We start from the raw sequence: 25,529 nt of genomic DNA, 5'->3' as shown, positions 1-25,529 counted from the left end.
ATTTGCAAATGGGACAGGACGGTATCAATATACCAGACTGCATTTCTGTTCTAACAATTGAATCTGCATCTATCAGATCATACATCTACCTTCAATAACAACTTGACTCATTCTCCTAGACTCGTATTAATGCACAGTTTACAGCTCCACATATTTACAATTTTCAAATTTGAGAGCTGATTATGCTAAAAATTCCAAGAGAACTGATAGAAATCCAATAAAGAGAAGTGATTTTTAGCTTAGGAGTAATACATGCCAGGCAAATGATTATTGGTGGTTTGAAACTAAGTATGTTGATGAGATCGAGCATCCCAAAGTGAACTTATAGCACGAAGACGCTGAAAGTATTCCCCAAAAGCAACCAGTCCTCGAGCTGCTTGGCGAACAGTTAAGATGTGGAACATTTGCTGCAGAGTTTGCTGGCGAAGATGATCTGCCTGTTCACAGGTTTTGAGCATTATCTTAGTCAGCAATGGGCAGAATCCGTTTTATCAACAATTTCAGGACAAATAAAAGCTATGCATAAAAATAACATAACGACTGATATTGTGACTAAGCAGAGTCTAGAGAAGCAGAGTCTAGAGAAACATTACGACACATGGTAGGGAATAAGAGATCATATGCTACCTGTATCATGAAGCTCTCTAATGAGTCCAACCTCTCCATGGCGGTAACCATCTGACAGTTGTAGTTTGATAAACCTGAAGAACTATCAGTAACACATTGGGTCAGAGTCTGCTGAAGTTTTTCCATTCCTTGCGAGAGAGCATCTTCTGCTTGCTGACATGAGTGGCGCAGACTACTAACACTTGCAAGCTGTTGCTCAGTCAGTGGCTCGAGTTGGGGCCTGATAATCTAGAAAAGGAAAAAATAATGTAACTTTAGTAACTATCAGTCTATCACATTTTTAACAATGGCGTCTCCCAGGAGTCCAGGACCTTAAGAAAGTAAAAGATAAACATAGATGAAATTTCAATCCTAAGAACCTGGATCCAAGAATCATTTATAATTTAACAAGAAGTACAATTATAAACTTGTATAAGACCAAATGTTGAGAGAATTATTTCCCATCGACTTACTTTAAGAATCTCAGATGGGCGAAATCCTCCGATCCAGAGGAAGATCCGCTCCACTGTTGTTCTCCACATGCCGGACATTAGATAAAAGACATTACACCTTGCAGCATCTGCTTTCATTCGGAAAAGATCAGCATAATGGTTTAAGCCACTCTCAACAAACATGCGAAGCTGTGCATCACTTATGTGGGCTTGCAACATATTTTTAAGTTCACAGTTCATCTTTTCTTGTTCTTCTAGCCAGAGCTCATATTCCATACCAAATGTGATCAGTCCTGCATCTACATATACACCGAAAACATACAAAGACATGATTCATAAGCTTTAATATCTTTGATGTAAGAAAGTATAATCCAATTAAGAGTCAAAGATATATAAAGTGACTAAGCACATTAAAATGCAGCACCTGAATTCATTGTACTCGAAAATCCAGCATTGCCCATATTAAGTGCACCCCCAGTGTACACACCCTGTAGAAAAATACTTACTGGTTCTTCAAGTCATACCAGATCAAGATGTCTGTTCATAGAAGTAAAAAAGGATGCTGATATATAGAAGTAAAATAATCCTCACCTGCTGCCTAGTTCGATCAAGATCCTGCTCCAGTTGGGCCAATTTTAGACGGCTTGTTTCTAATTGTTGAACATAAGCCTATAAATGCAGAATTCAGAAGTATAATCAAGTCAGTTGATTAAATAATATACCTTACATATTAGAAATTTGCAGGTGTTTTCTTTCCCTTCACCTTCTTTCTTAAACGACTTTTACGTGCAGCTTCACGATTTTGTGCTAGCCGCCTTTGCAACTGCAATTTCGTTAAATAAAACAAAATCAATACAACATGATTTAATTTATACATCTTCTACCCTCTTAGTTCTGCCGATAGTCTATTGCTGTAAATAACCTACTCAGTAAGAATATCCGAAGGCTGCATTGACAATGCTTAGAAAGAGTATTACTCACCTTTTCAGATAATATTTTTGCTGCTTGATTATCTGACGAAGGGCCTAGAGATTCCTGAGAGGTATACTCGGTCTAGAGAATATAAATTGAACAATCACTTATTAGTACAATGATCCAAAGACATAAATATTACTCCAACGAGCACGAAAAATTCATACCTTGTTAATCAGCCTTGCATCTTCTTTCATATTCGGAGATGTACATGTTTCTGGACTAACACCGCCTCCCAACACGTCCTCCCACATACTAATCTGGTGAAGTGTATCATAAATTCCCATCCTCCTCGCCGTGGCAAATTGAGTTGATGGAGACGCCATACTATCATTTCAATTTCATAAACACATAATCAGACAACTACAATCACCGCAAACATTCCATGGGAACAGAGACAGATTAAAACATAATCTCATCCAACTCGAAAAACTTATGTTACTTCAACAGTCCTAACAGGGTGCAGGGGGTACTATCCTATCAAGTCAATTGTGAAGCTCTGATTAGACATGGTGATCCCTGAACCATGACAATTAATCGTCGAAAAAGAGCTTAATTCCAACTTAATATCAAATATAACAGCCAACTGAAGTAGCCTATGATCCTAACCAGTTTCAAGTTTCAAGTCATGAATTGGTGATAAGCTGTGAGTTGTATTATGAAATGACATAGCAAGGATTAGGCATATATATAGTAAACAAATTATAACACAATCAAATTTTAAATTAGACTCATAATTACCTACTTAAAGAAGTAAATTGACCTCTTTATTTGATCAACTTCCAAATACAAATCTACTTCTGTGCTTATTAAGAGTAAAGACAGGAGAAAGCTGATAAGAGGGATGGAACAGTAACCTGTTCATTAGTGGATGAACCAGTAGGAGTTGTAATGTGCAAAGACACAGCTGCAATAATTAAGATGATAACATACAATAATCAACAAGAGCATTAGTATAACAAGGTTACGGCTATAGACGAACAAGTCTTGCGTTTAATTATTCAAAAATTTAGAATTCCGAAACGAACAAGTCTTGCGTTTAATTATTCAAAAATTTAGAATTTCGGAAGTTCAAAATAACTAATATACGAATATTGAGTGTGGCAGGGCTCGAACCCGAGACCTCCCGCAAACCAGAGTTCTGATATCATGTAGAGAACTATTCCCTCTAAAACCTTATGGTGTTAAGAGGATCTTATACTTATATTTCAACATGCATGATATACAAGAATTTGGATTTATAATTTAATTTTGATCAGGACTCGTGAACTTAAATACCGTTGTCAAAAATAATGATAATGAAATGATAAAGAAGATCAATCATTCATGCTTAAAAGGAAACCCAATTTGTCTAGAGAAAAGACAGCATATAGACACATATGTCCTCCAACTTCAAACCTTATTCTCTAATGATGCTTGTGAGGAGTTAGGTCCGTTTATTTAAATATTTGCATTAACGAAGGTTAAGGTCAATTTTCGTACCTATATTATATCACAAAAATGTGCATACATGCATATCACTTTTATTGCTCTCACATGTGTATGAGTGTATCTCCATATATTATAATCTCAACACAAGTGGTTTTACTATTTTTATTACTTTGCAATATAATTTGCATTTTTATTTCATATATAATCTTTCTATTAAGTATTAAGCAATAACTAAAATGCCTTTAGCTCCTGGGTTCTGCAGAAGGTACCGAAGAAACAAAGCTAATTAAAAAACTAACTCAGTGGAGTGATAATGTGGAATCGTATAGCAGTGTCACAATAACATAAAATATATGCATTTTTCAACCTATAAAAATTTGCACATGTCAAACACTCTTAATTCCTTTAGAAAAATAATAAAAATAAATTTAACTTTTGATATCACCAAACATGTTAGGGTTCAATTGGTTGGGAGAGATATGGAATCAGACAAATATTGTTCATCCCAAATTCATATTATTTTTTACTTTTTTTTAACAAATCTCAAATTCATATTTAGTTCAAAGAAATAAAGTTTTCAAAGAAATAAAGTTTAAAACAAATATTTGGAACCATCATGATATGTGTTTTGATACTTACAGATCGGATGGGTATGATAAAAATGAGCTTTATTTTCTAATTTTTACTTTTACTTAAGTAATTAATATAAATATCGAATATAAAATTAAATTAATCGTATAAAATTATATACATTGATAATTTTATTAATATTTTTAATTATCAAAACTTATAATTAAATATTTTTGAAAATGAATATATAAACACCCAACCAAACAAATCCATATCCTAAACAATACAATTAATCCATAAAATTGTTTTACGGATCCGTGCCGTATCTCAAAATGGAGAGTTTAAGAATAAATGATATCTGCATCAGTACCTAGATTGAAAAATAATCGCATCATACTCACTCCACTATAAGTAGTTTAGTATATATGTGCAGAATGAGAGGGATAACTAACTTTTGCTTTTGTGAAAGTGGCCTAAATGGATAGCGCATTCATAATTGCTCATCCGATTCACTTTATATTTGTATAAATTATTTAGTTTATTTATGTGTTACTTTAAAGTCTATAACAAATCTACCAAGTTTTTTTTTTTATAACCAGGATTTGACGTACGCTTCGTAGGTATTTTCTTGATCAGTTAGAGCAACTCCAATGCACAATTTATGCACAATTTGAGGATCAGAACAAAAAGAGCTCTTCCAACGCAACTCCCTATCTCCTATTAATTTTAGGTGACCTTATTTGAGGGAAAGCAACTCCCTGTATGCTCCATGTCATCACCAGCTCATATCTCCTCTCATTTTTCTGTTATTTATTAGTGCAATCTTTCTCTCTCCTTGAGTTAGGGAATCAAATAGGGAACACCGTTGGAGCAAAATAGTTTTTTGATCCCCAATATTTTAGGTCTCCATTAATATATAATATTTTAGGGGTTGAAAATAGGGAATTGCATTGGGTTTGCACTTAGATTACAAATTAGGTTCAAAGAGTCATAATTATAGATAGAGCGGACGTAGAAACGAAATCTTAAGAGGTATCAAGCAAATTTTCGGAAAATATTTATATATTTTTGAATTTTGAGAAGCACTACGTAATTTTGTAAAATTTAAAATGATGAAAAAATGTAAAAAAAATAATTTAGGGGGCAAATATCCCATGCCTCTTCTTATATCCACCCATGATTATAGACATGCAAGTCTCCATTTAGCATGTGGAAATATAGGAACTTGAATTTTAATAATTATTATGTATGTATAAATAGTGAAAAATGCCGCGCTTCGCGGCGGCGTGATAAATTTTGATATAAATCAGTATTATAATACCATAAAAATTATTTTGAATCATCATTCCGTTAAACATATCACAAATAAAAAATATTATAATTGGTATAAAAATTTGTTTAAGTGGCCATACTTTCAAACACAATACTAATAATAAAATTAGTTTGAACCTCCTTCTCGTCAAAGACAATATTAATCCATAATTATTGTTTTTATGATAAAATTAAATATTATAATTTAGATTAAAATTAGTTTGAGCCGCTCTCTTATCAAAGACAATACCAATAACAAAACATTATAATTTAGATATTAGTTTGAGTCGCCTTACTGTCAAACACATTCTAATAAAAATTATTCTAATTATGATAAAATTAAAAATTATAATTGGACAAATACTATTTTAAACAATGGTCCCGTTTTAACAAAAATATATATTATAACATAGATAAAAAATTATTTTAGCCACTTTCTCGTCAAACATAATACTAATAGAAAATTTATTATTATTTAGATAAAAATTAGTTTGGGCCGCCTCCCGTGCCCGTCAAACACAATACTAATTAACATTATCATAAAATCAATATATGATTCCTATTTTATATGTATTATTTTATATGTTAATTATTTTTATTTTTTGACTCCTTTTATTAGTTTAAAATTATTATTCTTTTATGGTTCTAATATTTTTGGTATTAGTTTTTTAATGATTATTATCTTTACAATCCTTTATTTTCTATTCGAAATTTAAGAAAATTATAAGACTAAATCGGAAATAAAAATTGTACGTATTACCTTACAAATCTTAAATATAAATTGTATTTTATCTATGATTATTAGTTTGAATATATATAATCATATTACTTTTGGCATTCCTAAATAATAAAAAAATTGTATTACCTCTAGAATTCGAAAAAAAAAATTGTATTAACTTTTGGAATCCTTCAAGTTGATTTTTTAAATTATAACTATAATTGGATAAAAATTATTTTGAACTGTGGTACCGTTTTAAAAAACAAATATTATAACATAGATAAAAAATTATATTAGCCACTAACCCGTCAAACATAATACTAATAGAAAATTTATTATTATTTAAATAAAAATTGGTTTGGGCCGCCTCCTGTGCCCGTCAAACGCAATACTAATCAAGACTCATTTACATTATTATAAAATCAATATATATTTGGGGGTTTTTCATAAATATATAAGAAAAAGTAAATTTTTGCAAATTTACTTTTCTCAAGAATAGCTATTTGCAGTTTTACTACACTAAGTTTCTAAATTGCAAAAATACTACCTCTCTCTTGTGCAACTGAATGCAACTGCAACTCCTGATTCCAGGTTCCAGTTCTCAAATGTCATTTTCCACTGGAACCTGAAATCAGGAGTTGCAGTTGCATGTGGTTGCATTCAGTTGCATATGGTCGAATGCAATCTCATATGCAACTGAAAACTGTAAGTTACAATTGATGTATAGGTGCCCCTGGCGGGGCCATTAGATCAAAATAGAATCAACTGAATGCAACCTCATAAGCAACTGAATTTTTTTAGGATGGGGTGATATTGTGGTGGATTTGGGTTGCAGGCCCCGCAGGAGCAATATTCAACTGAATATGCAATCTCATAAGCAACTAAATGCAACTGGAAACTGTAAATTACAACTGATGTATGGGTGCCCCTGGCGGGGCCATTAGATCAAAATAGAATCAACTGAATGCAACCAAATGCAACTGAATTCAACTAAATATGCCTGATTTCAAGTTCCAGTCTCCAAATGTCATTTTCGACCAGAATTTTCAGAATCTATATATATATATATATGGATTCCAAGGATGAGGTCGAAAATGACATTTGAAAAGTGGAACTTGAAATCAGGCATTCAGTTGCATTTAGTTGCAGGGGGAGGGGGTAGTATTTTTGCAATTTAGAAACTTAGTTTAGTAAATATGCAATTAATTTAGGAAGATGGTATTTTTGCAAATAAGATCCTAAAAAGTAATATATTTGATAAATTCTCTAATTATTTCCTATTTTATATATCCTATTTTTTTGTTAATTATTTTTATTTTATGATTCCTATTTATTACTTAAAAATTATTACTCTTTTATGATTCTAATTTTTTTGCTATTAGTTTTTTTTAATGATTATTATCTTTGCAATCCTTTATTTTCTATACGAAATTTTAAAAAAAATTATAAGACTAAATTAATAATAAAAATTGTACGTATTACCTTACAAATCTTAAATATAAATTGTATTTTATATGTGATTTTTAGTTTGAATAAATATAATCCTACTCTTTTTAGGATAACTAAATAAGAAAAGAATTGTATTATCTTTATAATCCAAAAGGAAAAGAATTGTATTAACTTTTGGAATCTTTGAACCTGATTTTTTAAACATAATCCTATTTCTTTTAGAATTACTAAATAAGAAAAGAATTGTGTCATTTTTAGAATTCAATAAGAAATATCAAATAAAAAAGAAAAGAATAATCCTATTTCTTTTAGGATTACTAAATAAAAAAAAGAATTGTGTCATATTTAGATTTCAATAAAAATATTAAATAAAAAAGAAAAGAATTGTATCATCTTTAGAATTCAATAAGAAAAGAATTGTATCACCTTTAGAATTCTTAAACATGATTTTTTTAATTATAACTATATTTTCTATCTGAAATTTAAGAAAAATTAGAAGACTGAATCGAGCAATTCTAGAGACGCTCGCATTCTCCTTTATATACGCGGCGGCGTTATAAATTTTGATACGAATCAATATTATAATAATCATAAAAATTATTTTGAGTCATCTTCCCGTTAAACATATCATTAATAAAAAAATATTATAATTAGTATTAAAATTTGTTTAACTGGCTATCCTGTCAAACACGTACTAATAATAAAATTAGTCCGAACCCCCTCCCGTCAAAGACAATATTAATCCATAATTATAATTTTTATGATAAAATTAAATATTATAATTTAGATCAAAATTAGTTTGAGCCGCTCTCTTGTTAAACACAATACTAATAAAAATTATTCTAATTATGATAAAATTAAAGATTATAATTGGATAAAAATTATTTTGAACTGTAGTCCCATTTTAACAAATACTATATTATAACATAGATAAAAAATTATTTTAGCCACTTTCCCCTCAAACATAATACTAATAAAAAAAATTATTATTATTTAGATAAATATTAGTTTGGTCGCCTCTCGTGCCCGTCAAACACAATACTAATCAAGAATCATATACATTATCATAAAATCAATATATGATTCCTATGTTATATATCCTATTTTATTTTATTAATTATTTTTATTTTATGATTCCTATTTATTAGTTAAAAAATATTATTCTTTTATGGTTCTAATTTTTTTGCTATTAGTTTTTTTTAAAGATTATTATTTTTACAATCCTTTACTTTTTATTCGAAATTTAAGAAAATTATGAGACTAAATCGAAAATACAAACTGTACGTATTACCTTACAAATCTTAAATATAAATTGTATTTTATCAATGATTGTTGGTATAATTAAATATAAAAATTATTCTAATTATGATAAAATTAAAGATTATGATTGGATAAAAATTATTTTGAACCGTGGTCCCGTTTTAATAAAAAAAATATTATAACATAGATAAAAAATTATTTTAGCCACTTTCCCGAGAAACATAGTACTAATAGAAAAATTATTATTATTAACACAATACTAATCAAGAATCATTTACATTATCATAAAATCAATATATGATTCCTATTTTATATATCCTATTTTATTTTATTAATTATTTTTATTTTATGATTCCTATATTTTTGTTAAAAATTATTATTCTTTTATGGTTCTACTTTTTTTTTTTGCTATTATTTTTTTAATGATTATTATCTTTACAATCCTTTATTAACTACTCGAAATTTAAGAAAATTATAAGAATAAATCGAAAATAAAAATTGTACGTATTACCTGACAAATATTAAATATAAATTGTATTTTATCTATGATTGTTAGTTTAAATAAATATAATCCTATTCTTTTTAGAATTTCTAAATAAGAAAAAAATGGTATTATCTTTAGAATCCAAAAAGTAAAGAATTGTATTAATTTTTGAATCCTTAAACCTGATTTTTTAAATTATATTTTCAATCCGAAATTTAAGAAAATTATAAGAAAGGAATTTTATTTTCTTAGAATCTAATAAAAAAAGAATTGTATTACCTTTAAAATCTTTGAATTTATTTTTTGAATAATAATTTTATTTTCTATTCGAAATTTAAGAAAATTATAAGATTGAATCCAACTATTATCGAGATTGGTTGTAAGTCCATGCATACTATTTGAATGAGGTTGTGAAGATCTTAAAGATGTTTTAATGACAGAGATGCTATCTTCTTGACTATTATGGAACGACGTGAGTTTAGCGTCACAAACATGTTTAGACAATATGAGATTCTGGAATATGCTGGTTCTTATTTTTTAATATATAATATAAATTTTATAACTTTTGAAAATAAGAATTGTATTTTTAAATTATATTTGTTTAATAATTTTATTTTGAATAAATAAAACACAGTGCCATCCTTGTTTATTTTTTTATTGCAAGCAATACAATTAGGTTGGTGATAATTAGTATCTGATCGTTCAAAATGGTGACGATGAGCTAATCGAAAATAAAAATTGTATTAACTTACATTATAAATTTTAAATATAAATTGTATTTTATCAATAATTGCTAGTAATCCTATTGCTTTTAAGATTTGTAAATAAGAAAAGAATTGTATCATATTTAGAATTCGATAAGAAAAGAGTTGTATTACTTTTAGAATTCTTGAACATGATTTTTTGAATTATAATTATAGTTTTTATCCGAAATTTAAGAAAAATCAGAAGACTGAATCGAGTAATTCTATAGACGCCCGCATCCTCCTTTATATATATATATTGATTTAACGGAAATTTAATCACAATTTGAATAGAAGTTCATAAGTCTGAGGACTGTACTATTCACACATATAATAGAAGTTTATTGAGAATTATTAAAATAATTTTTATGTATAATGTAAATATAATCCATTTTAATATAACTATACCGTTAAAAGCAGACCCAACCAGGTGAACAAGCATGACCTGAAACTTAAGTTTAATTTTCTTTCATCAGAAGAGAAAGAAATCAGTGGAATCTTTTTTCAAATAGATTCGGGGTAAAGTAGATTTATTAATTTTTGCCGACTGAACAAGCGTACTTTACAGCTTATTAACAACTAATCTCTCATAATTTTTTATATTATCTACTGGTAATGAAAGATAGATACGGGTATTCTTTTATACTATATAATTTACGTATCATACAAAACATAGTACAATGCATGTTCGAGATTGGATAATTCGGTCCAATGGATTTCCATGATTTTTTCGGGCGAGATTACGAGAGGATTTTTGTTCCATCTGAATATTTGACGTTAAGCCACTAAATTCTTTTTAAGGAAAAGTATGATGCTCCGACAAAGCTTATAAAATAAAAAGTCGGCTGTCCGAAATTTATTAGCGTCTCTTCAAAGAATATTTTTTTTTGGCTTCGCACTGTTCCGGACGAGGACTCGAGAGTAAATCCAAACATTTGGTTTCTCAATAATAAAAAAGTTTATAAAAAATATATATTAACTTTTTTCGGAAAAAATATATTGACTTAAACTGAGAGTTAGGGGGTCAAAACATAAAAATCAACCAAATTAAGTTAAAGAAATTGATAAACGGCCACTAAATTTGTCAACTTAAAGATACGCCAAAGAGTTTAAATTTATTGAATTTAGAAAACACACACTAATAATTAGGTCTAATAAATAAAATATTCATTTTACTAAATTAAATTATAAGAAACTGAAAGCTATTACACGTTCGTCACTAGTTACTTATACGAAATTCTTTCCTTTACCAGAGTTATTTCAACAATAAAATATTGCATATACCTTTTTTTTCTCCCTTTCCTCACGGATGCTCGATTGTAATATATCTTGCTTTTTGAAAATAATTTTCAACAAAAATAATTTTAAATATATTACAAATTTATATTATATATAAAATTTTTAAAAAAATATGTCATATATAATCATGATAGGTATATTATAAGTTTCTATTCATACATGATGAATAGCATTATATATATCTATAAAATTTTGGATTGAAAATACCAAGTCCTATTTGAATTTAGCGCCATAATAATTGAACTGAACATGAACTAAAGTTTGGATCACACTTCTTTTTTTTTTTTTTTTTTGAGAAATTTGGATCACACTTCTTAAAAAAAAGTTTGGACTAGCATATGGTTAATTAGAATAATTAATTGAATTATTATTTAGAATTAATTTAATTTAATTTCTAATACAATTACTTCTATACATATAGTTAATTTTATTTTTTACAAATATACAAATTTTAATATATTAACCAAACCAATATAAATTTTGTCAAATAATTGTTGATTTACCTGAACAATTTTTACATGAACCTTTCTTTACCCAATTTTGCCTAATCACATTAAACTAGTGCGATTACCAATAAAACCTGCGTTCTTATTTGGGGCATTGGCCGGTTCAAACAATATCAACCTTGGTTTCAATTTCAAGATTTCCATTAATGCTTAGAAGTGTTGGAAGTGAGAACCATTTGCTATGGTAGTAGTTAATAGAAGAAAACAAGACAATGATAAAAAATAGTGGATCGTGACATAAAAGACAAAAGGAATTGAAGTTTCGAATGCCCTTGTCTTCACGTCTATGGTAGCTCGTCATGACTTCAACTTGACCCCATCTTTCAACCAGGATCTTTTTCCATGGCCCAAACGGTTTAATTTTGTTTTTTAAAATCAATCATCAATTAATTGCTATACAATTATTTTTAATATATTATTTTAATAAAACTTACATATTTGATTGGTAAGCGACATATTAGATTATTTTTTGCGGAAAACACTTTCTTCATTTAAACTAATAATTTTATTGTACTTTTAAAAAATTCAACAAATTTAGATTGTTATTAAAAATTATTCTTTATATTTTTTAAATAATTATATATATACCTATATATTAGCTAGTGAGAATGAAATCTATTTTTGTTAAAATAAAATCTATTCTCATTTATTACACCCTAATATTTTAAAAGAGAATTTAACATACTATCAGAGTGATTATTATAACAAAGTATTTGAATGATCTTATAATTTATTATAAATATGAGAATATATTTAATAAATATTCTCATAATGTATTATGTATATTATTCTAAATTGATGCAATAAGAAGTAGATGGCACATAACCATTTTCCTTTGTTCATAATTATAGTTTCTAAAATATTCTTAATTATTGTATTTGACAACGAGAAAGTATTCAAATTTCAATTAAACACACTGTCACTATTTCAAAATAATAATTAGTTTGATTTTCTACATATAATTTGAGTTATAAGAATTATATCTTTACATACTATTTTTCAAAATTTATTTTTCTAAATAAAAATTCAAAAAATATATATATATTTTTATAAAAATTACGTTAAATATAATTATTAAAAATTAAAAATGTAACTTTTATATATTAAATTACCTGGAAAAAATTAAACCCGGGAAGGGAGGGAGTAGTAGCATACTAGCATGCATTAACTAGCCGGTCAAACTCCTCTGGTGTGTACTGTAACTGATATAAATACCGAATAGATAAATCAATCTCCTTCAAGGCAGAAGAGACTCACTAGAACATGTGAAACCTTAATTCAGAAAGTGGCCGTGTATCATGTGAAGTGCATTAGATATCATCTACATTGTTCATTTATACCATCTCCACCTAGCTCCCACCATTTATACCATCACTCTGTCTATAAAATGCCCGCTCGATTTCGACTTGTCACAATATTTCATTGCCAAATATCGAATCGTTTATTAATTTACTGTTGTTTGGCTCAAGGTAAAAAGTGAAAAAAAAAAACATGAAGAAGGTTGTTTGTGTAGGAATCAATGTGCTGTTGCCTCTGACGGTTAGTTTCTTCGTGCTTATAATTCCGGCTAAATGCATCCGCCTGCAGCACTGTAAGTTCTCTGCATTATCTTGTGTGTGCGTGAGTGTGGGCGCGGATTTTAGAACTAATTATGAAGTCATGCTTTGAAATTTCAGCGATGGAGTATGGAAAAAATGCATATAATTATGAAGATCGAACTGATAGGCAAGCTGAGGTTTGTTTTTTCTTAACACTACTACGTCATAGATGGCCTTATGCAATGCTCCTTAATGTTGCTATACTACGTCATAGATGGCACTACGTCATATATGGCCTAATACAATGCTCCTTAATGTTGTTTTAAGGCCTAATCTTATGTACATGTGAAATGTGGTAACTTGTGATGAAAAACTAAAGTTTTGAATGAATAATGCAGGCGGATACCAGAAGAAGAAACGAAGCAAGGATGGAGGAGCTGTATCCGACAGGTTCGAGTCTGCCTGACTGTTCGCATGCTTGCGGTCCTTGTACTCCATGCAAGAGAGTGATGGTGAGCTTCAAGTGTTCCATCAGTGTCTCTGAACCTTGTCCTGTTGTCTACCGATGCATGTGTCATGGCAAATTCTACCATGTCCCTTCCAATTAGTATCATCGGATTATTAAACCTCATCGCAGAGAACCAAAATCATTGTAGACCTCTGGTGAAATTGTTATGGCATGTTTGTTCGGAGCTCAGTTGTCACTCAATGTGTACCAGTTTTTTTTTTCTAACTAGAGACGAACTCATTAGTTAATGCACTAAAATTGATAGAAGCTGCAAGAGCTACTCAGGTTCTAACCTTTTCTATTCGGTTTAATTTTACATTTTCACTGCTGAGAAAATGCCCCATATATCACAATTTCTTCGAGCAATATCCAAAATACCAGAATGGTGAAAAATGAACCAAAATATCACTTATTAACGCCGGATAATTCAACATCATCGTGTTGTGTTCAGGTTTAAAAATCAATACAAAAAATAATACAATTTGGCATTCTTGAATGAAACATGAAATAACGTTTAGGCTCTAAAAAGCTACACGATCTGGCGTTAAGAAGTGAAAGTAGGATGAATGCTACATGATCTAGAGTTTTGAATTGCAAACTGATATTTGAGGTCATTTTTTTCGTTAGTGATATTTGAGGTCTTATCTCTAAAAAGTGATAGATTGGGCCAACACGCTAGTTTTTGAAAAGCTACTGAAGCAGAAACTATATGAATAACAGAAGTCATGGATGATTATTACTGACAATGGAAAGATATCAGCAGGGTATTTTCAATTTTCCGAGGACAATGCAGGGCCCTCTAAACGAATGTAATCGTACATAACCCCGAACTGAAACTTACTTCCGTTTGCTTGCTTTAAAAATATGGTATTTTCACCTTCGAAAAGTTGAGTGGAGTGTATATCCACATTGAACAACCAGTAAAGTCCATGAATTCCATGTCGAGCAATTGCATTGTCCTTTCCTATTGAACCAGTTGAGAAGACTGGTGGATTCGCCTCTTCATCGTTCACTCGTACCTACAAGAAATTAGGCTATAAACGTGCACACACATATACACTGCTGAGGGGCCTAAAGGTTTATTGAACTTCACCTCTAATATGGAGAACGTTGCTGATGCAAGAGCCAGTCGAAGTTTGTAGACTCCGGCTTGATCAACCTTTTCAAGTTGAAACTTAATTTGCCATGTAGTTCCAGTATACAGGTCATTATCAACTTTCCTGTTATAGTAGCACACATTTGCCAATCAATTCTGAACCAAGTTCTAAACTGAAAGAGGATCAAGTTGAGATTTCGAATATATGAAAGCATGTAGTTATTAGTTACCTAGTCACCTGAGCATAGAACCAATCTTTGTGATACTGGCTAATACCAACTGTGTAGACCAAGTCTTTATCCGGATATAGGTCTGCGTATCTCTCCCACAAACCATACTGTCTGAACCTGTCGAAGAATTTTTATTATAGGATCAAGGATCAGCAAGAGGCTTCTGGAAATAATGATACTTCGAAGCAGTTGTCCATGTTAAATATATATGATGATTTACTTGTCAGGATGATTGACGTAGAGTTTATTTATATATTTTGGATCGGGATCAGGAACAAAAAATTCAGCAGCAGAGCGATCAGGAGTGCCGATTTCCCACAAGGTAGGTCCATCTCTTGGAGGTTTGTAGACTAGTGTGCCTACATCAATGCTTCCACCTGCTAAGATGCAGACAAATTTTTATGAATGGCAATATTCTGATATGAGTATATGACATGAACTCGACGAGGTATTTGACCTTGTGTTACTGTAATGAGTTTTTCCCATCGGAAATCACCAATAAAACCAGGGAACCATGCATAAAGATTGTAAACTCCGGGGCGGATATTCTCAATATGGAAGTGGCCTTCATCATTTGTGTTGGTCCAGAACTGGTAGCCCTGCTTTTAAAAAATACATGTCGTGTTACTGTGATCTGTTTCAGGAAAAGGAAAGAGATAATGGAAATGCTGAGCCACCTTGCCTTCTCTTTGAAATGATCCGACTTCTCCAGGTGGAGCTAATCCTACGTGAGCACCAACTGCAAGTATATGGTCGTTGCTGACATAGCTAAAAGACTCAACCATATTATTACCAATAGTAACTAACAAAACAAGGTAAATGTAAATAGTTGCGGATATTGAACAGATTCACCTGTCATCAACTAGTAAGGTGCCGCTGATACTACCCCTTTGATCAGACTGTGGGAAGTCTTCTGACAATGGGAAATGGTACGGCCAGCTTTGGACTTCAGTTCTCATCTGGAGGAAAAAAAGAAACTGAAGTCGGGGAAAAAAGGAAGAGGAGTACGTTGCATTTTTTAAGGTCACAAGGTGTATCAGCCAAGTTTATGGAAATTATTAAAGAAAAGTTGCGTGAAGTTGTCATGAAACCTGTTCTTTGGCATTTTCCCAGAGTACTGGAACAGCATTCTCCTTATCTGAACTGGTGTTAAGAAAAATGAAAACAGGCCCGAAGACTTTCTTCCATGGTTCACCAGATTTGAAGTTGAGCACTACATCCACACCCCCGTAATGAGCACTTACAAACATCTGCAGTGTATTCAGACAAGAAGTAGAGATTAAATTTTACTCAGAATAACTTAGTCAGCAAATGCTCAATAACTACTATGCGCGACACAAGAGCCAATTCCTATTTCTGCAACAGTCAATTTCTGCAACAGTCATTAGGATCTGTGGAAGCAATTTGTGTAACTAGTTACATACAGCAAGATTCACGGGGCCGACATGAGAGGTTAAGTCCTGTTTGAGAGGTCCGCATGTTCTGAACTCATTAGAGGGTGTGATTTGCCAGAATCCTACAAGCGGGTCAAGAGATATCCACCCATGGACCTTATTATCTTTGTTTTCACACATGTATTGGTACTTGTCATCCACCTGCTCTCATGAATAAATTGATACCTTAGATAATCAGTTCTATAGCTACCAAAAACTCAAGTACTTGCTAAGAAGCAGTTTAACAGCATTATGATATAGATATTCTTCAAACAAAAGAGTTAAAAGTACCTCGCCTGTGAATTCTGGCTCCACAGGGTTAACAAGGAGGACCGCTTCTGGATAGGCCAATTCTTGACCTCTTCCTGGTAATCTGTCATCTGGAAGAGGCATGAATCTTTGTCTATTATCTGCCATTGCCATGTAGTGAAACCTAGAATGCAGACACAATCTCAGCGGCCTTAAGCCAATTACTCGACTTCTAATTCAAAGGTAATAGTTGTACTTTTCTTTCGTGAGCATAAACACCAGCCTTGCTTCATTGAGGCTGAAGGAAGGCATGTCCTCTCGATGTTCGTATATGGCATAAGAGTAGAAGCCTGAAGAACCAGACAGCATAATGAACCTGAAACATCCACGACATTTTTAGTTTCATACATCATGGTCACCTTTTCCAAATAAATTTCCATCTTTTCTGAGACTTAAAAAGAAACCTTTTATCAATCTCTAGAGGGGAATGCTCATCCTCGAATGACGAATCCCATGTTCTTTTGAATGAGAGTTCTACCTGTTCTTCATTCTGCAGAATAATCTCAAAGTTTGTTCCGTTTATCCTAAACAGACATTCAACCTTCAATACATATCACAACACTCTGAAATTACTGACAGCATGTAACATATATATAAAGAGAGAGAGGAGGAGGAGGTACATATCAAATTTTCCTCTTGTTTGTGTACTTTCAGGGTCACTCCAATTAAGGTCCCAGAACCTGCGCTTTTCACCCAAAATTTAAAAACATCACATAATAAGTCATGAAGTGAATTTGCAGCAATGGGGGGACAATGGGAAGTGGAGAAAAAACAGATGGAAAAAAAAAAAGAATGTTCAGTAACAAATTAACAATCACGAAATTTCTACAGAAACCATTATTCCTACACTAAATGTAACTCCAAATGAAAAGTGAAAACCATAATTTTCAATTTTTTTTTTTACTTGAGGCTACTGTGAATATAAGAGCTGCAGTTTAAGACATTGTACCCTCCATTCAACTCTGGATTGTGAAGCTCTAGCAAATTGTCGATTCCATTATATTGAATTCCAATGATGTGACCTGCTGGCTTCGTAAATGTGAGTTGAAGGAAGTCGTTATACATCACCACCTGAGCATGAACGATCAGTATTCAGATTCCTGTCTTACTAGCTACCTCAAAATCCTGATTATGTTAGATTATCACTATACTAGCCATTACAGGGGCGGATCTAGGATTGAAATCTTTGGTGGGCACCAAGCAAATTTTTGGAAAACACCTACATATTTACAAATTTTCTGGGGGCACTTCTACAATTTTGTAAAATTTAGAATGGTGAAAAAATGCCAAAAAAAAAAAAAGAGGGACACGTGTCCACCTGTACCTCTTACTAAATCCGCCCCTCTGCTCGCCAAGCTTCTTGTGTTATAAGCAAATATTACTCACTCAAAACAGAACACTTCTATGTGCTTAAGCCTCTATTAGAATTCATGTATTCTTCGATAAATTTGCATGAAAGCATCAATTGATGCTCTCAGCTGAGGACACAGGAGTTCAATCATATACAGCTTATAATACATCTCTACATATAAGTAGAAATTCAATGTAAATTACAAAATCCACAAATTAATAAGAACAAAGAAACTTACTTGATCATCTGAAACATGCAATTCTACTGCTGCACTTGACACAAAGGAATTTAAGTAAATACAGAAAATATACAAGCTGAAATAGATTTTCTGCATCGAAAATGGCGGTGTAGCTCTTGAATTTGTAAACAGAGATAAGGCCTGAGGGACTGTGCAGTTTTGAACTGTTGTGCTTGTGTGTTTGTGAACACGTGAAGTGAGACAAGGTTACCCACTTATAAAATTTCTTCCAACAGATTCTCTTTACGTATACACCATCTTCGAATTATTTAACTTAAGAGTAGATAGCTTTGAAGAAAAATAAAGATATATGAGTAGTTGCTACTCTTTCTTTGTCTGCAGGTTCCTTATACTCTCTAAACAGCATCCTTTTTCGATATATTAGAACATAATGTACGTTTACTAACACGCATGGTGACAGAGAGTTTGTTGAGTTCTATGTTTCGAGTTCAATGGTGAAATGCTAGTACGATGAGTCTCTGATCCCCAACTAGTGGCATTACATGAACTGTGAAGGACTCAGGAGTAAGAATTTGCAGACTTCGGACAAGAAATTCATTATTTCCTTCTGCAAATTCTTAAGATTTGGCTGGTGCTCAAACAAAGAACTACTGATTGTTCAATTTTCTGTACCGGTTCAAACTTGTACATTGAGACCTCAGTTTTCCAAACAGATTAGATGAAAATTTCTTATTACAGTTCAGTACTGTGAACATTCTGATTATAATTCAACAAATGTGAGCATCTTGAGTACAAGATTTAGAAGATGTCGAACATAGATATATTAAGAACCTTGGCACGGGACAGCTTTATTAGCAAGGGTTGTGCCCGGCTCCATTTCTGAAACAAGTTAATTTTTGCAAGTATATAAATGGATGCAAGATCATACAAATCACTATGAAAAGGAAGGAAACTAGTAAGATGCAGCTTTCGTATTTTCTGGAGAAGGAGCTTCTAAACGGATGTAATCGTACATAATCCCCTGGAAAGGACTGCTGTTCTTCGATTGTGTCAAATATATGGTGTTTATTTCCCCTTCCACTAGTTGATCACCTGGAATGTCTACAGTAAACAGCCAGTAGAGCCCATGGATTCCATGCCTGGCAATTGCATTATCGTCCCCGATTTCTCCAGTTGAAAACAGAGGATTGTCGCCTTCAGGATCATTAATCCTTACCTTTGGTGAAAGAAGGTAAAAGTGCATGCTGATAAGCCAGATAAACTCGGCACAGATGCAACTTCAACTGCTAATTTTGTTTTAATATTTATTTTCTAAAAGGGTTCAAAATGGTGTATAATTTAAAATAACTTTACAATGTATGAACGCTGAAGAATTATGATTTCTTTTTATCATTAACAGGGCAAAGTCCTTGTACCAATTACCTGTAAATCAGAATGATGTGCAGATGCAAGTGCCAGCCGTAATTTGTAGTTTTTAGATCTTTCGATGTTCAGAACTTCAAACTTGATCTGCCATGTACTGGTTTTGTAAGTTCTATCTCCTATTTTCCTATCATCCAACAACAAAATTTAAGTGAAAATTGTCAACTTATTAGATAACTAAGCTACTAAAATACAAGAGACTTCATACATCAAAAAGTAGAACAGAAAGGGAGAAGTATACCTATTGACCTGAGCAAAGAACCAATCTTTTGTGTAGTCACTAACCCCAACTGTATAAACTAAGTCTTCATCCGGATATAATTCTGCATATCGTTCCCAAAGGCCATACTGCCTAAACCTGCCAGAAAGGATAATACAGTAAATATAGTTGTCTTTCAATGATCAAGCATTTAATTTTGTTTGCTTGCCAGGTACGAAGCAAGAACACCGTATATAGCCATTACTGCTAACAGTAAGTAGACTAACCTGTCTGGATGATTGACATAGAGTTTGTTGATATATTTTGGGTTGGGGTCAGGAATGTAAAATTCTGCTGCAGAACGATCAGGAATCCCAATTTCCCACATCGTAGGACCATCTCTTGGAGGTTCGTACACAAAATCACCCATGTCAATGTCACAACCTGCTTTGGCATTTTATGTACACATGATTAACATACAAACAACAAAACATTTTAGCTACAACAATTGGTACAAGATATAGGTCAAACGAGATGACAGACCTGGTGTTATACAAATTTCAATATCACATTGATAATCCCCTATAAAACCAGGCACCCATGCAAAAAGATTGTAACTTCCAGCACGTACATTGCCAATGGTAAATTCGCCACATTCATTAGCTTTAGTCCAAAATTGGTAACCCTGGCAAGATTGAGATAGCATAAAAATTCACAATGTTTCTTGTTACTCTTTGATCTAACTAAAATGAATGCAAGAATGATCAGCTTATTCTTCAAACAACTTAAAAAGCTCAGAATCACTAAAGTGCATAACTAAACCTTGCTTTCTCTTTGCCATGATCCAGCATCTCCTGGTGCGGCCAACCCCACAAATGCAAGGGCTGCTGGAGCATCGAATTCAGCAATATACCTAGCAGTCAGGTTCATCAGCACGTGTAGGTACAATGGGTAAAAAAATGACGAAAACTATTCTTTTATATAAAACCTGTCGTAAACTAGCAATCTGCCCCTCAAGGTGCCTCTATAATCTGAACAGGGAAAATCATCTGAGGCTAGGAAATTATAGGGCCAGCAGTTGGTTTCTTTAATCATCTGAAGATTGATTGCCAGATAAGTTGATATGAAATCGTATTATTGTTATAGATTTTGACATAATAATTCATCTTGCAATTATATGTCTAGGGGTGCCATAGCTACCTGTTCTTTTGCATCTTCCCAAAGGGAAAGTGCATTAGCAGCACTTGGTACAGAATTTAAATAGATAAAAACTGGGCCAAGAACTTTTGTCCACTCTTCCCCTGCTCCAAGTTTTACCAGAAGATCTTCTCCAGCGTAATGAGAAGTTAAGAATATCTGAATAAAATTGTTTCATGATATGATTAGAAATATATATGAATTACAACCAGACAAAAACGACTGCATTAAGCTAGTGTAAGAAGCCATTGCTACTTTGAATAATTATTATTGGCAACTGAATATTATCTACTTGTGTTCTTTTTAAATGAGGAACTGACGTTGTATATATGATGATAACAAAAATGCCTAAATTAAGATCAACTACAGCAGCATACCGCTAGGGTTGTTGGATTCACATGAGAGCTTAAATCTTGTTTTAATGGCCCTCCATTGCGGAACTCGTTGCTTGGTGTGATCTGCCAAAATCCAACTGGTGGGTCAAAGCATATCCACCCATGAACACGATTATCTTTGTTCTCAATGGAGTACTGGTACTTGTCATCAACCTGAAATTAATCAGTTGATATTTATTTCATTTTTTCCCAACAAATCAGTTTAGAATTTTTTCCAATGCAAAAACTACTTGCACATGATGCATTAGAGTCACCTCAAATATTCTATACTTTCGATTCCTCAGCTCTTTTCTCTTTGTCATATTGCATCATTATTAAGTTACACATTGCATAGCATCGTTTTAATATGTTTACAGAAAGCTGGATTTTGAATTTGTCAATAATGTAGACCAACCTTAATCAGAAAAAAATGTAATGTACCTCCCCTATAAATTCAGGCTCAACTGGATCAACAAGTCGAACTGCTTCAGGGTAGGCTAGCTCTTCTCCTCTACCTGGCAGCCGATCATCTGGGAGAGGCATGTATCTTTGCCTGTTATCTGCTACAGCCATATAGTGAAACCTAAAAGTAAGATACCAACATAATTTGTTATGCATTCCTGTCTCTCTAGAAATTTTTTCTCTCTTAAGGTAAAATCATGGTATCAGGTCAAGTATCCTAAACTCTTAAGAGGTAATTCATGATTTAGAATTGAGTGGAAATGATACAGAATTGAACAATTTCCAGTAGTGTGCATTAGAAGGCAGGCTTTATGACAAGGCAAGCATATTTTTAAATTTCGACTATACCTTAGCAGCTTACAACATCATAAGTTTATATTAATATCATTTCCAGAACGTCTGCCTGCTAATTTCCAAGTGCTTAAAATTGTGATGGTTCAGTCTTGAAATTTTACTTAAAACATTCTACTACTCTTCTAAAAGTATGTATTTAAAAATTTAAAAAAAAAAAAAATGAACTAATGCATATAGTCTAAATTTTGTATAACATACAACGCTAAAAGAAGCAGAGATCTATTAAATAACAAGAAAACATCATACTTGTCTTTGCTGAGCATGAAGGCTATCCTGCTCGTGTTGAGATTAAAGGCTGGCATATCCTTCAAATGTTTATATATGGCGTAGGAGTAAAATCCTGAGACGCCGCGCAATATCACAAACCTACAAATTTAATATCATTATTTGTATGAATGTTTAAAAGTTAATTCATCTCAAATATATATTGATTTAAGACTTCTTCATTGTACCTTTTGTCTATATACAAGGGGGCGTGCTCACCCTGATCCGAAGGATCCCATGGTCTTGTAAATGAGAGTTCCATCTGCTTCTCATTTTCTACTATAATCTTAAAACTAGTGCCAGTAATCCTGCATTGTTTCAAGATTTTCAGATATTAAAAAAATATGTAGATTAATAGTGCCTCAAGTCCAAAACCAGAAGTCTGAAACTTTTACATTTTTGTTTACAATGCAAAATAAACATGCACACAAGTTTTGTAGTTTCTGCAAAAAATGAGCCGCAGAAGTAGAGAAACAGAACTAGCCCTGTACGATATATATATTTCTTTATTGTGCTACACTTTTGACAGGGATGCAAGATCGAATTGATCAAGCACTTCATGTGGATTTAATCAAGTGGTAGGATCAATCATGAATAACAGTCTGATGAACATAACTCCTGTTCTTGTAATATTACATCCTTGTCTGATAGAGGTGTAAAACAATACACTAGCCTAGATGAGATTAAATGTAATTCATAAAACATTCAACACAGCGAATACAGTAACAAGGGACGTACGTATCAAATTTCCCCCTATTCTTCCGACTTCCAGCTTCACTCCAGTTAAGGTCCCAAAACCTGCATATACCAATGCCATGTATAAAGAATATACATAATAAGTTACCCACATACTGCATCTGCACAATTTAGTTGTTCAACAATACTAGAAGATCGGATAATTAAAGCAAAGTTAAACTAAACTAATTTTATGCACCAAGTTACAGATATCAGCGTGTTTGTAAATTTAAATAGGCATCACTTGGCAGCTCACTTGGACCTATAAAATCTATCCAAAACCAAAGAAGTATCAAAATGCACATACCCGCCATTCAATTCTTTGTTATGCGTTTCAAGTACATTATCTATTCCGCTGTACTGTATTCTGGTTAGATTTCCTCCCGGGTTGGTTAATGTGATCTGGATTACTCCATTATCTATCACTATCTGCAGAAAAACGATAGTTTTCTCATGATTCAAATAACAAGAGAAACAAAACTTATGAAGTAAAAAAGACTTCTACATATACAGCTACAGTAAGTCTACAAACTGGGAAATTTTGCATTAATGAGAGGATTGAGCAAGTTCTAAAATCCAAATGCCCTTTTCTCTATTCAAGAGAAAAACGTAGCTCGAACCCATCAATTGGCATAAAAGAAAATCAAAACTGCGAGGTTTGTTTTAGTTACAATTAAAAGTACAGTAGAAACTCGATAAATGAATAAACCTCAGTCAAATGAATAATAATTTTTCAAAAACCCAACATAATACAGAAATTGTAATTTTAGCATGTTCTAATGATTCCCGAATAATCCTTCAAAAATATTTTACTGATTACACTCTGATTTAACTAAAAATTCCCGATATATCAAAAAAAAAAAAAATCTGATAAATCCCTAATAAATCTCGAATCGGTGGGTCAACTGATGAGTTCTGATTCCCGATTTCTACAACCATGTCGACAAGCGAATAAAATCTATAAATGGAATAAAGTTTTGTGGTCTCAAGGTTATTCATATATCTAGATTTAACTGCAATTGAACAGCAAAACTATCAACAAGTAATATAATTAATTACATAATCATCTTGAGCATGCAACAGCATTCCCATATCAGGCTTTGATATCAAGGACACTGATCTGTAATCACAAAAAAAAAAAAACGACATTATATGAGTTAGCTACACAAACAAATGCCAAGACTACAAATACATATTAAATAACCTCTAGTCCGACGGTATCTCCCTCGTTCCGCTTACCAGAAGTCGAGAGTTCGAATCTTGTAACGTGTACATGTGCTGCTGTTGCAGAGTCTTGAAAGGAGAATGTTTTAAAAGAAGGCTCCTTTGGATAGAAGGAGAAAAGTAAAGAGAGGCTTTACGTTAAAGAAGAATGATTTTGAATTTTTTGAGCAATGACAAAAGCTTACACGGGATGGTTCAAGATTTAAGATGTACTATAACGTATAGTAGAGTGTGTGTAGGTGTATATACAGAAAAAAGATAAATATTCATGGAGGCATGTGATGTGCAGTGCAACTAAAGAGTGAGACAGATTAAAGGTCTGTCAACTCATCTTCACCTGCCATGTTTTGTTAGTCCTCACAACTTTTTGGTTGCAGCGCGCTTGTCCTTTCCAAAACTTGATCAGAAGAAAAACAATCTTTGACCTGATTCAAACCCTAGCCGAGGGAAAAAAGGTCTGGTATGTTACAATTTCGATAAGTAACGTCCAAAAACAGGGGTGGGATAAATTATTCAAAATATCATTTATTAATATTGGATAATCTGACGTTTTATTTTTAAAAAAATATCCAATTGTGTTATTTCAGGGGTGAAAATCATTATAAAATATAACATGATTCAATATGATCCGATGTTTCAAGACTAAAATATTATATGAAATAACGTCTAGGGTCTCAAATGTTAGATCATGTACCGCTGAAAAATGATCTAGCATTTCGGATTGCAAATTGATAGGTTGAAGCAGGTGTGGCAATATTAAATCCGCCCAGACAAGAATCCGATCCGTAAAATACATCTGTTAGTTAAATGTAATAAAAATTAATTGATTTAAT

At 32.2% G+C, this 25,529-nt stretch overlaps 4 protein-coding genes across 6 annotated transcripts; 1 reads left to right on the top strand and 3 right to left on the bottom strand.

Moving 5' to 3' along the window:
* Position 1: 1 nt before the first annotated feature.
* LOC108219539 (transcription factor TGA1) lies at positions 2-3,045 on the bottom strand. 3 transcript variants are annotated; one of them, XM_017393032.2, is made up of 9 exons: positions 2,888-3,045; positions 2,198-2,357; positions 2,040-2,111; positions 1,822-1,881; positions 1,650-1,727; positions 1,483-1,546; positions 1,080-1,357; positions 628-855; positions 2-437 (listed from the first exon to the last, which is right to left on the bottom strand). In XM_017393032.2, exons 1-9 carry the CDS (start codon positions 2,893-2,895, stop codon positions 285-287), a joined length of 1,101 nt encoding a protein of 366 aa, XP_017248521.1. In that variant the 5' UTR covers positions 2,896-3,045; the 3' UTR covers positions 2-284. The 3 variants fall into 3 exon arrangements, with proteins under 3 accessions (XP_017248521.1, XP_017248522.1, XP_017248524.1); XM_017393033.2 differs by having other exon boundaries at positions 154-437; positions 2,772-2,922; XM_017393035.2 differs by having other exon boundaries at positions 154-437; positions 2,776-2,897.
* Positions 3,046-13,031: 9,986 nt separating this feature from the next.
* On the top strand, positions 13,032-14,172 carry LOC108218175 (protein EPIDERMAL PATTERNING FACTOR 2). The gene is made up of 3 exons (XM_017391093.2): positions 13,032-13,392; positions 13,478-13,536; positions 13,738-14,172. The coding sequence occupies exons 1-3, from the start codon at positions 13,293-13,295 to the stop codon at positions 13,945-13,947; spliced, it is 369 nt and encodes a 122-aa protein (XP_017246582.1). The 5' UTR covers positions 13,032-13,292; the 3' UTR covers positions 13,948-14,172.
* Positions 14,173-14,522: 350 nt separating this feature from the next.
* On the bottom strand, positions 14,523-19,129 carry LOC108215907 (rhamnogalacturonate lyase B-like). Its single transcript, XM_017388528.2, has 15 exons — positions 18,505-19,129; positions 17,865-17,986; positions 17,536-17,595; positions 17,320-17,439; positions 17,112-17,231; positions 16,898-17,039; positions 16,598-16,768; positions 16,265-16,423; positions 16,026-16,132; positions 15,851-15,941; positions 15,631-15,772; positions 15,394-15,550; positions 15,174-15,290; positions 14,941-15,067; positions 14,523-14,866 (listed from the first exon to the last, which is right to left on the bottom strand). The coding sequence occupies exons 1-15, from the start codon at positions 18,598-18,600 to the stop codon at positions 14,618-14,620; spliced, it is 1,980 nt and encodes a 659-aa protein (XP_017244017.1). The 5' UTR covers positions 18,601-19,129; the 3' UTR covers positions 14,523-14,617.
* A 140-nt stretch (positions 19,130-19,269) lies between these two features.
* Positions 19,270-25,069, bottom strand: LOC108215909 (probable rhamnogalacturonate lyase B). Its single transcript, XM_017388530.2, has 16 exons — positions 24,712-25,069; positions 24,532-24,592; positions 23,780-23,901; positions 23,476-23,535; positions 22,926-23,045; positions 22,720-22,839; positions 22,099-22,240; positions 21,661-21,831; positions 21,287-21,442; positions 21,075-21,181; positions 20,909-20,999; positions 20,630-20,771; positions 20,374-20,530; positions 20,129-20,245; positions 19,888-20,014; positions 19,270-19,681 (listed from the first exon to the last, which is right to left on the bottom strand). The coding sequence occupies exons 2-16, from the start codon at positions 24,562-24,564 to the stop codon at positions 19,418-19,420; spliced, it is 1,929 nt and encodes a 642-aa protein (XP_017244019.1). The 5' UTR covers positions 24,565-24,592; positions 24,712-25,069; the 3' UTR covers positions 19,270-19,417.
* Between the last annotated feature and the right edge of the window lie 460 nt (positions 25,070-25,529).

This window comes from Daucus carota, chromosome 4 (genome assembly GCF_001625215.2).
Source record: "Daucus carota subsp. sativus chromosome 4, DH1 v3.0, whole genome shotgun sequence".
Classification (NCBI taxonomy): Eukaryota; Viridiplantae; Streptophyta; class Magnoliopsida; order Apiales; family Apiaceae; genus Daucus; species Daucus carota.
The sequence above is the reverse complement of the archived record's forward strand: the minus strand, read 5'-3'. Positions and strand labels throughout refer to the sequence as shown.